This window comes from Macrotis lagotis, chromosome 1 (assembly GCF_037893015.1).
Source record: "Macrotis lagotis isolate mMagLag1 chromosome 1, bilby.v1.9.chrom.fasta, whole genome shotgun sequence".
Classification (NCBI taxonomy): Eukaryota; Metazoa; Chordata; class Mammalia; order Peramelemorphia; family Peramelidae; genus Macrotis; species Macrotis lagotis.
The window spans coordinates 542,034,911-542,046,704 of record NC_133658.1 but is presented as its reverse complement, the minus strand read 5'-3'; the positions used below and the strand labels follow the sequence as shown (position 1 = coordinate 542,046,704).

Sequence of the window (11,794 nt, the reverse complement as noted above, 5' to 3'; positions counted from 1 at the left end):
CTTTGAGCTATTACTAGTTATTATTAGCTTCTTTTCAGAAAAGTAATAGGATCAGCTGCTATGTTTCTGGGTGAATGAGGGAAGGAGGAAAATATGAGGGAATAAAGGAAAAGACAAATGAGGAAGGAAAGACAAAGGAAGGAAAGAAAGAAAAAAGGACAAAAGAAGGAAAAAAAACTGGTTCTACCACAGATGGCCATCAAAGTACTGTACCTTTACCATATAGCATATTGTATTCATCAACATATTGTATTAAGTGTATTTTCTGGTCCTGGACTGTTAAATCCTTCAATCAAGTTTTTGTTACAGTCATCCATGGCAAGGGTTTCACTGGATCTCTTGGGATAAGTTGGGGGGCCTGTGAAATCTAAGAGATCTTCAATGGCCTTAGCATTACTGGTTCCATTCTGTTCCAAAGAAACACCGGGAATGATGTCATTCACTGGTGAAAATTCTGGGATGGAGATAAGTTCCTCTTTTGAAACCGGACTGGAAAAAAAAAAGACATTTTTTCACAGCTCAAATCTTTTTTATTTCATCCTAATTTTATTCTTACACATTTTGCTTATTTTCTCCTACAGATGGTGAGCTTAGAGCAAAGTGCATGTAGAAGGCACTGTAGAGGACGCAATCGGAAAACAAATGAGGTTAGTCAAAATTAGAGGGCATCAATAAGCATCGGGTCCCTGTACATGAAAACAAGCAACAAGGGTTGGGAGGGTTTATGTGAAGGCTCAGCATAACTCTGGGTTAGGCTTTCCATATTTGGACACATTTCCATGCAGCCCAAGTCAATAAACAGAGAGAGTAAACACACTTACTCTATGATGAGGCAAGTCATTTCAAGTGGACCAACCTATAGTTTGGAAAAGCCAAAACAAAAAAGCAAAACCAAAAACTAAAGCTAAAGAGAGCTTCAAGAACAAGTTTGATATTTGTGTGCATGTGATCATCATGCCCATTCCCTTAGCACATAATGTCCCCCACATTTAGGGGCCTGACTGTAGGGGATTCTGTGAGTTTGAAAAGATGCCAAGACCACTAGAGAGGTCCATCCTACCTGAATGGTATTTATAACATACACCAAAAAAGTTAGCTGAAAAGAATACTTATTTCCCCATTTGGATCCCAGTGGGAAATAGAAATCTCACAGTATTAACCTTATCTTTTTGGTTTTTGTTAAAGAATTCTCTGTTTTATATGGACCACACTGGTCTAGCATTCAGGAGTCTCCACTTCCCTTTTCCAATTATTTTTCCTTCTCTCCTACTTTTCATTCCATTCATGCTATATTTAGCCAAACTGGATGATTCTCTATCCTCATGCTTACATGAAACTGCGCCTTTATCCTAGCAAAGGTACATATGATACACTTTGCCTCTTGAATTCCTGCTCATTTTTAAGACTGTCAAATATCACCCTCCTCCAGAAAGTGATCCTTGACAACTATGTCTTATACTCAGTAGTCTTTATCTTTCCTTTCCCTTCATGGCTAAACTTTTTGAGAGTCTTCTCCTTTACTTTCTTTGACTCAATCTGGCTTCTTATTTTGAGGAAATAAGTTACCAGTGATCTCTTACTTTCTAGATCTAATGGCCCTTTCTCAATCTTAATTTTCCTTGGTTTCTCTGCACACCTAGACATTGTTGATTATCTTCCACAGGGATGCTCTCTAGGTTTTCTTGACCCTGATATCTTTCTGTTTTTTTCCCATATCTATCCAACCTTTTCATCTTAGTCTCCTTTTCTCCACATTCCTCTATCATTTCCACTAACTGTGGGGTGTCCCTAAAGTCTCTGTCCTAGATCCCTTTCTCTTTTCACTATCTCACTTGGTCATCTCACCAGCTCCTCTAGGTTCAATTATCTCTATGCAGGTGATTCCCAATCCTAGTTTATATGCTAAGTTTCAGTCATGAATTTCCTACTGCCTTTTGGATGTCTCATACTGAATGTTTAATAGTCATGTTAAACTTAACATGTCTAAAATAGATTTTATCTCCTCACCCACACCTACCCTCTCCCAAAAGTCTTATTACTATCTGGTCACTTGGGCCCACAATCTTGCTTCATTCTTCATTTCTCACCCTCACTCATCTTGCATACCTAATCTGCTGCCAATATGCCATTTTTATTTTCTTGCCACTCAACACAATCTTGCCACATAGCAACAATGACACAACACTGAATTCAGGTCCTCAATATTTCTCACCTGGTCTACAGAAATAACCTTCTAAGCTGCCACCCTATCTCCCATATATCCTCCATTCAATTGCCAAAGTGACTTTTTTAAAAAAAGTACAGCCATGTCTCTCTCTCTCTCTCTCTCTCTCTCTCTCTCTCTCTCACATACACACACACAGACACACATTCTTTTGTTCTTATTTGGGCTTTCACAACATCTCAGCACTGCTCTAGAATAACATAATACAATACAAGTTCCAAATTAACACATGCTATATTACATATTTCTTAAGTTTGGGGCTTAAGGTCTTGGTAAAAAAATCAGTGTCTTATTTTGTGAAAGTCTAATAAAGCTCTCTTATGCGAAATAAGGGAATCTCATTTTAACCTGCCACTACAAATTTTATTATATCATCCAAAGCTACTTAAATTTGCTTCACTGGTCCTTGCCTCAGAGTAGAATAAAGAGATTAATTCAAAGGGAAATCAGTGAACAGTTTAGAAGAGATGAGTGTAAGTAAGAAAGAAACACATGTACCTAACATCCATAGACTGAACTTCATCCGTGGAATCATCCAGACTGCTCAACTTCCCATCTAGGGCATCCAGATGGATAAGTCCTGCCACTGTCTTAAGACCATTAGAGAAGACATCTTGGGAGATAGTTTCAGGAGCAGAACGTCCCAGACCATTAGTTTCTTGGTAAGTAGTCAATCCATTGATTTCTAATTTAGAGCACAAGAATCATCAAAAATAGAATGCCTTAGATTAATTATAAAATAACCAAAAAAAGGTCACTCAAGATGAAACTGGGTCAACTGGTTTAATTGTCCAATAACATTACAAGTTTCCCCAGAATAGAAGCAAAGAAAGATTCTATCTGATTTTCCACAAATTAAATGAGGAAAACAAATCCTAGTATAAAAAAGGCTTAAGGCAGACTGAGGGGTTCATGTTAAAATATTAGAAAGATTTTCCATTTCCATTCACTGTAAGGCAAAGAAAAATGTTGGAAAATGATTATCAAACAGCTTTAATCCACTGAGATATAGCATAGTTCTATGGTAAGAGAACCATGAAATGCCATGAAAACCATAGGATTTTTATTCAAGTGGAAGTTCTGCAGCTTATTTATTGTACAGTTTTGGATAAAACACTTCACTTATCTCTAAAATGAAGAGAATGTATTAGATCAGGTGTCAAACATGTAGCCTATGACTTTATAACCCTTCCGAGTGCTGCTAGAGTCAGATTAAAATGTAACTAGAAAACATTTAAGAAAAATAAATAAAAATGCAATAAAGCAGTTAATATTAACATGTGATTTTTCCAAGTCAACAGGGAACCAGTAAAGATTCATATATATGACTTAATGACCCCCATTTCTATTTTTGATATCATTAGACTAGATGGCTTGGAAGATTCCTCTGATATATATATATATCTATGGTCTTATAACTGGTACTGAGGTAACCAAAACTACCAGCAAGTTTCTTCAAGGGAGGAAAGGAGGAAAAAAACAAACTATCAAAATATTTGTAAGCCTCCTCTCTGTAAAAGAGCAATGAATTCATAAACAAGATAAGGTCATCATGAAAAGAGACTGGTGTCATATAAATGCTGAATAAATAAGCATCCAGAGGTTGGACTTCTGCTTTTACACTGATGATTTTTCTTTAAGGAGCACACTTTGTCATTTGATCTATCAATCCCTGCATATTTTATTAATTTTTAGTTATTTGGAGTGGAATTTCCCTATAAATTATTGATTTTTATATTTTATTATTATTATATAGAAATGCCAATAATATAAGAAATGTCCATGTTTTCTTTTACTTTCCCCCTATATTCATTATAAATAAGCCATTTTGGGGGAGGGAAAGCAAGAAAAATAAAGTGGAAAAATATGCTTCAGTATGCACTCAGAGTGCATTAGCTTTCTCTCTCTGTGGAAGTGAGCTTTGAATGTGTTGGTGCATTGATTTTTGAGAGTTTATATTGTAGCCTGCAATTTTGTTGAAGCTATTGTCTTGATTAATTCCTTAAGAATTCATTTTCCAAGCTTATTTTTGGTATATATGTTCCAAACATACCACCATATTATCAGAAAATAAGGATAGTTTAATCTCTTTATCGATTTTTATGCCTTTAATTTCATTCTCATGTCTTATTGCTGTTGCCAAAATTTCTAAAACTTTATCAAATAATAGCAGAGGAGTAGTCATCTTTGCTTTACTGCCATATCAAGGGGGAAAATCGTAATGTTTTATGATCCTTGCTTTGAGTTTTGGATAAATGCCTAGACTTTGTAAGGATTTTAGCATAAATAAATGTTGTGACATGATTTTTCCAAATGAAGCCATTTTCTGACACGGTGGCTGGGGAGAGAAAAAATTTTTATACACTGGGTGGGACAAGAGGCTCTAAGGACCTTCTCAGCAATAATAAAAAAAAACCCACAAAAAACCCAAGACAAAGTGTTTAATTTAGGATTATTAGTTATGAATGTTTAAAAAGGAAGATACTATGGATAAACCTATTCCTCTACTCACCTACTTTACTCTGCACAACAGGTTTTGATGTATTTTCTACATTCATAATTGACTGAGTTTCCTGTTTGGGCTGAGGTTCCAATGTAGGTTCTTCCTTCTGCCATGAACAAAATATATGAAAGATTAATTTGAAGGAGAAAGAGAAATGACTTTAAACATTTTAGAAAATAATTAGTTCTTGACTGGGTCATCTATCTACCAATTAATTAAATTCAACATTTATTAAACCCCTACCATGAGGGATGCTACTAAGTCAAAAATGTCCTTTTTGTCAAAGAAGGTGAAACCGACTGGGAAGATGCAAAACATAAAATGAATATAGGGCATATTTTAATGGAATACAATGTAATTTCAAGAAAGTACTAATAACAGCAGGGATCAATAAAGGCCTCATATAATTATTATTATTATTTTATTATTATTATTTTACAGATGAGGCTGGGTGGCCTGCCTGGGGCCGCATAGCAGGGTGATTGTTGGGTGTCTGAGGCCGGATTTGGACCTGGGTGTTCCTGGCTCAAGGGCCAATGCTCTGTCTGCCACCCAGCCACCCCTACAATTATTACTATTTTATTTTATTTTGGGTCTTTTTTTCTTTTTCTTTTGGTTTTTGCAGGGCAGTAGGGTTCAGGTGGCTTGCATGTCACATGGCTGGGTGACTGTTGGGTGTACAGGGCCGGGTGTGGGCTTGGGTGCTCATGGCTCCAGGGCTGGTGCTATGTCCATTGCGCCACCTGGCCATACCTACAATTATTACTCTTATTTTTTTTATTTTAATTTTTTTCTCTCCCCTTTACTTTATCACTCAAGCAAGTCTATATTTATGGGGGCGAGGGGGTATTTCATTTACTCTTAAACAAGAATATTTTATTAATGTAAAAAAATTATTTGTACAAAATGAGAATAAATATTAAAAAAAAGGTCTTATATAGTAAGTGAGGAAACCTGATGGAAACCATAGCTTTGATAGAACAGAGGGTGAGGCAGAATAAAACATGGTGGGACACAATGCAGAAAGATAGCCAGTGGGATTCATTGTAGAGGGGGCTAACACAAATGGAAATGGAATGAGACTAGAAAGGTGGGGAGAGGTCAGTTTATAGGGGCCCTGAAATTCAGAGCTGAGGTTGCTAGAGGACAAGCATCTCTTATGTGCTTTGTTTTTGCTTTTGCTCTTCTCATTTTTTTTTCTTGTCTTGATATGGATGACTTTTTTTCCCCTTGGTGGTTCTGTCAATCTCCTTCTATGGTATATTAAAACAAGCTACCTCTGCCTTGTTTTTGAAATTCCTCTTCTGAACATAAATTTTCTTGGTATCAACTCAGCATTCCTTAAAATACCAACATGATGAAAGACTCAAATGCTTATTACTTAGTAATCTTTCCTCCTACCTACAAATTAATTTGGTTTTTTTTCCTTCCTTTTATCCTGCCTGGAACCAAACCTTCATGTCACTTCCCTTTCTAAAATGTTTCTTTTTAAATTACCTTTTATTTATTTAAGGCAATGGGATTAAGTGACTTGTCCAAGGTCACATAGTTAGACAATTATTACGTTTCTGAGGCTGGATTTGAACTCAGGTCTTCCTGACTCCAGGGCTGGTGCTCTAACAACCGTGCCACCTAGCTGCCGCTTTTCAAATGCTTCTGAAACTCTGGTCATCATTCTTACTTTCCTTCCACAGCAACTTTGGATTCCGTCTCTGGGAAGTTGGAATTTTTGCTTCATCTGCCCAGAACCAGCTTCCCTAAATCTCTATAGGAAGGTGCTCTTATCCCTTCCCCTCTTTCCTGATCTACTTTATATGTTTTTCCCCCAACAGAATATAAATTCTTTGGGATGAGAGATTGTCATTGCTACATTTGTATCCTTAGTTGCATATCCACAGTGCTTGGTAGACAGTAAGCACTTAATAAATGCTTTTTCTATCTATTTCTTCATCTCTTTTTCCTTTGTGACCTCTCTGGCAAAGCAAGACCTTTCAGCAAAATAAAAGCCTTTATACCATATGAAAATAACACTGAATTCTCTCACCTTCACCTCAGCTGAAACATCACTTTTCCTTGTCCTCTTCATAATTTCATCTATTCTCTGGAAAATAAAGGGAATCAAATAAGAGACTCAGCATCATAAAGGTACAAAATAATGAGGAAAGGATGCAGGCTGACATAATTCAGAGAATGGATGTTCTCAGAGTCCATGGAAGGAGAGGGGGCTCTTAAGTCACACTGTGACCCTATATTTAACTGGGAAAGACCCAAACATTATCAGACTCCTACATTTTCAAAACATTTATTTTATTTCATTTTATTTATTATGGACTTAAACACCAAATAAAGTAAGCATTTTTATAAACTGTGTAGAATAGAAGGAGAAAACTATGTGAAATTAAAATCCTCTAAAGTAATACTTGATCTGTTTAAGTTAACACAGTGTTTTCTTCACAACCACCTTGGGAGAAGTGGGAAAATATTATATAAATCCATATTATCTGCTTGTAAAGAAACTGAATCTCATAAAGGTATAGGGACTTGTTTATGACCATACGTTACTATTTACTACAATTAAAAATTGAACCCATATCTTCTGACTAAATCCAGAATTCCAAATCCAGATATTCTTGATTTTGTGACCTGTCCACACCATCTTGTCTCTCTGAGAAACAGGCAACTGATCCTTAATGTCAAAGACTTGTAGTTTATGACCCATCATTTTTTCAAGACCTGGTATGGATCCACCAATCAGAGGCAGGACACATGAGAGTGAGCATGGGCACCTAGAAACAGGTAAAGAGATCCCCAGTTCCTGGACTGAGTCTAGACCAGGACCTGAGAAGGCACCTCAAGAGACAAGCTCTGCTATTTAGAAAGACAACCTGTTTTCTCTAGCTTCTCCTCTATCATGAGCTTAGTTGATTCTTCCCCACCCCATTGACCTTACCTTCTTTCTCACCAGTCTCTCCTGCTCTATCTGCAGCATAATTTGTTCTCTTTCTAGACGAAGCTGTTCAGCTGCTTCCCGTGCCTTAGTTTCTGCCTCTTCTTTCTAATAGAGATGTGGAATAGCACAAAACATTGGGGAGTTCTCATAGTTTTCATTCTTTTCCCCTTTCCTTTGGCCATGGTGACTCAAACTGGTTCAACTGCAAATGTGGCAAGTGAAAGTCAGAATATCTAGACTTAGGTTTGAACACTGTCTCATCTTACTTAGCTTTCTATTAGTTCAAACACAATGCTTTACATATAGAAGATCCTTAAAATAGTTTTTGAAAAAAAATGATTTTGTAAAAGATATTTAATGCTTCAGGGAAGTTACTTTGAAAAATGTACAATTATAATTTCTTCTTGCAATTTAATGTTAACATCTCTATTCCTAGCATCAGACTTGTTGGTAAATTATTTTGATCAGTTATTTTTTATAGTTTACACATGACCTGCTCTACCATGGTCAGGCCATATTGTGGCAAGGGTGAGGGGAGGTGGGTAATGATTCTTCAGTTCTATGTATCACATTTTAAGAATAGCATAGAGAAGCTAACCATATCCTGAGGGGGAACTAGGTAAGAAGGCAAAACAATTTAAAATAAGAAATATCTACACGGCTGCTTGAAGGAGAGAAGTGATGGTGAAAGAAGTGGGGCTTTCTCCATGTTCAAGTATCACTGCATTCAAATATCTGAAGAGCTGTAATAAAGAACTCATTTTCTGCATGGTTCTGGAGTGTAAAACTAGGAGCGATGGATAGAAGATGCAGAAGGGGTTAGGGAAATACATGTTAACACAGAGCTGACAGAGCTGATGATATCTGAATACATATTGAAGCATATTTTTTTACTTTATTTTTCTTGAAGTTTCTTTTTTTTTTGAGGGAGGGGGTTTATTTTTACAACATGACTACTGTGGTAATGTTTTTCATTACTACGCATCTTTAACCTATATCTTTTTAACTTTAGATCCAGCATTCTCTATCCACTGCACAACTTAAGTATGCCTACCTGATACATGGCAGAGGACACACATACTATACCTGCTTTTCAATTCTGGCTCGCTCTTGTTGTTCCCTCTCTTGTTTTTCTTTTTCTTGTTGCTCTCTTACAAGCTGTTCTTCTGCAAATTTCCTCTGGGCTTCCTCTCTTGCTTTTCTTATTTCTTCTTCTAGTCTTTGCTTTCTTATTTCTTCCTTCTTCCGGTCTTCTTCTTCTTGGAGAATTCTGTCTTGTTCTGCCTTTCTTTCAAGTTCTTCCCTCTCTAGCCTTTAAAAAAAAATCATACATTCAAAAGGAGAAGCTGTAAGAAGTCCTAATGAACACTGACTACTGAGTAATGATACTCATTCATAGTAATAGCTAATATTTATATGATGCTTATGTGCCCAGGTACTCTGCTAAGCACTTTGCAGATATCTGATCCTCGCAAAAACTCTGGGAGGAAGGTGCTGTTTTTATCTCCATTTTACAAATAAGGAAATCGAGGCAAACAAGTTAAGTGCCTTGCAGAGGATCACAAAGCCAAGAGATATCTGAGAATGGATTTGAACTCAGCTCTTCCTGAGTCTATATATGGTGCTTTATGCATTTTGCTCACAAAGGCATCCCATCAGCCTACTTCCAAACATATGCATTTTATTATATTCATAGCTATTAATATATAAACTCATGACTTGGGCTTAAAAGTTTAAAAATGTGAATTTCCAAAAAACCTAAACACATTAAACAAAGTTGATTTTTAATTCAGTTACATGCACAGTGATGATAATACAATAGCTTGTCAAATTACAAGGTATAAAATATCAATTCCCTAAATGACAGCAATTAAAAAGAAGAGTCTATCAGTCTCATCTAATAAGTCTCAACAAAAGGAAGGAGAATTTTAAAAAAGCTTAGAGGAGACTACAAGTGTCAGTGGCCACAAAGACTGCTACTCAATGATTTCTGAGTATCTGAGAAGTCTATTCAGGTCTACTTTGGTTGAAATTGAAACTTCAAAGGCAGAGGACAAATGGAAGGAAACTTCAAAGGACCTTCTGGAATTAATTATTTAAAAATCAATAGTACCATTTTTCAATTTAATATTTAATAGTGTTGAAAATAATTATTTTGCCTTTTATCCTACACAGATGAAACAGTTTGAAGCAATTTCTAGGCATCTCTCCTCCATAAATAAAGCAGTGGTGAAAGGGGAAGGAAGAGGAAAAAAAGAGAAACTTTATACTTAAAAGGGGTCTTATTTGGTGAAGTTATAAGGAACGTTGGATTTGAAATCAAAAATCCTGAGTCAGAAGTCACTGGTACCCACTTAAGCATTTCATAAATGTAGACTTATTTCTTGACTTTATTCCCCTCTTATTAGCCAGTATGACCAGGGCAATTTACTGAACCTTATTGCATCTGTTTAATTATCTATGAAAACAAGGAGAACAATACTGACCAATGGCAACTGGCTCCTTTCAAGGGGAGGGAACTGCAACTGTGGGGAGGGAAGCTGTCTTTGAAATAAAAGTGCTAGACATTTGAAAGTTATTATCAACATACAGGATGTTTTCCCAATAGTCTTTGTGTAGTTAAAACTGCACTAGAGATTTCCAGAACACTGTGTATTTGCTATTTGCATTTATATTTCTAATTAAGTTTTTTTTTAGGTTTTTGCAAGGCAAATGGGGTTAAGTGGCTTGCCCAAGGCCACACAGCTAGGTAATTATTAAGTGTCTGAGGCCGGATTTGAACTCAGGTACTCCTCCTGACTCCAGGGCCAGTGCTCTATCCAATCTGCCACCTAGCCGCCCCAACACCCTGAATTTCTAAGTTATTTCTATTTGAAGACAAACATGATTCAAAATGTATGATAAAAAATGCTATAGAAAATCCTCTTTAAATGATCTATAAATATGCTCTTTCCTCCTTTCTCATTCTTCTCTTTTTCTCTCTCCCCTTTTTCCTGTCCTCATCCTCTCTGTCTTTCTATCTTTTTCCTTGTACCTTACTCTAAAAGAAAAGCACATGTCCAAAAATTGGGTATAACTATTACAATCCTTATGTTTCCCTTCTAAAAACATCAGGTCACTCTTTTCTTTTCTTTTTTTTTAAAAACAAGGTAAAGAGGTTAAGTGACTTGCCCAAGGTCACACAGCAATTGTCTGAACCCAGGGCTGGTGCTCTATCTACTGCGTCACCTAGCCACCCCTCAGGTCACTCTTGATAGAGACCAAGAGCTTGGGTGAGCCACCCAAATAATGAGGACAAATTGCTTGAGCTCACTGTACCTCACCTTCCTCTTGTACAAATTAGGGATCCTACTATGTGGACTGCCTTTATCTAGAAGGGCCACTGGGAGGGAAAAAATGCTTTTTCACACTTAAAAGTGTCAGAGAAACATGAGCAATCCCCTTCTAATAAAAGTATCATCCAGAAAAGAAGGATCAGAGCCCCTTTCTCCAACTCAGTCTCACAGAGCTGACAGTGTCCACCCTTTGAGGTGGGTGTAAAGAATACCTCTCTTGTTCTTCCTTCTCCTGCCTTTCTTGTTCTTCTTGCTCTTTTTGCAGACGAACTTGCCTCCTCTTCTCCGCAAGGATTTTGGAGGCTTCTTCTGCATCTGTTGTTCCTGCAGTGAACTTCCCTGATAGTGCATAAAAAAGGTTAGAAAATTAAAGAGTACAGGGGTAGATAAACTGGAAGAATAACCCAAATGGTCGACAAAATTTAAGAGATTCTAAAACCACATACAGGTGGGCTAGGAAATGTGTTCTATAACCCTGGCAGCATTTCCCTGTGGAAAATTGTGAAGAGGCAACTAGAAGCAGTGCATGAGAGTATGTTGGGCTTAGAGTCTTAGGAAACCTCATGTAGACAAGAGTTTGAAAATCCTGACTCATTTACTAACTATTCATGACTCTGGATAAAGTTACTAAAACCTCTCTCAGCACCTCCTCCTCCCTCCTCTTCCTCTTCATTTGTAAAATAGGGATAAAAACAGTACCAACTTTGCCAGAATCAAGTGAGATAACAGCTAAAACACTTTGTAAATCTTAAATCTCCATATAAATGCTAACTATTATTAAT

The 11,794-nt window shown here is 36.7% G+C and overlaps 1 protein-coding gene across 10 annotated transcripts in view; it reads right to left on the bottom strand.

Annotated features, from left to right (window-relative positions):
• Positions 1-214: 214 nt before the first annotated feature.
• The window catches only part of MAP7D2 (MAP7 domain containing 2), a 194,297-nt gene continuing 182,717 nt past the window's right edge, over positions 215-11,794 (bottom strand). For all 10 annotated transcript variants that reach the window (XM_074214270.1, XM_074214271.1, XM_074214275.1 and 7 more), the window contains 7 exons: positions 11,225-11,351; positions 8,764-8,989; positions 7,678-7,782; positions 6,772-6,828; positions 4,737-4,833; positions 2,723-2,909; positions 215-489 (listed from right to left, as the gene is read on the bottom strand). In XM_074214270.1, the coding sequence (XP_074070371.1) occupies positions 240-489; positions 2,723-2,909; positions 4,737-4,833; positions 6,772-6,828; positions 7,678-7,782; positions 8,764-8,989; positions 11,225-11,351 (1,049 nt within the window). In that variant the 3' untranslated portion in view covers positions 215-239. The remainder of the gene's footprint in view (positions 490-2,722; positions 2,910-4,736; positions 4,834-6,771; positions 6,829-7,677; positions 7,783-8,763; positions 8,990-11,224; positions 11,352-11,794) is intronic.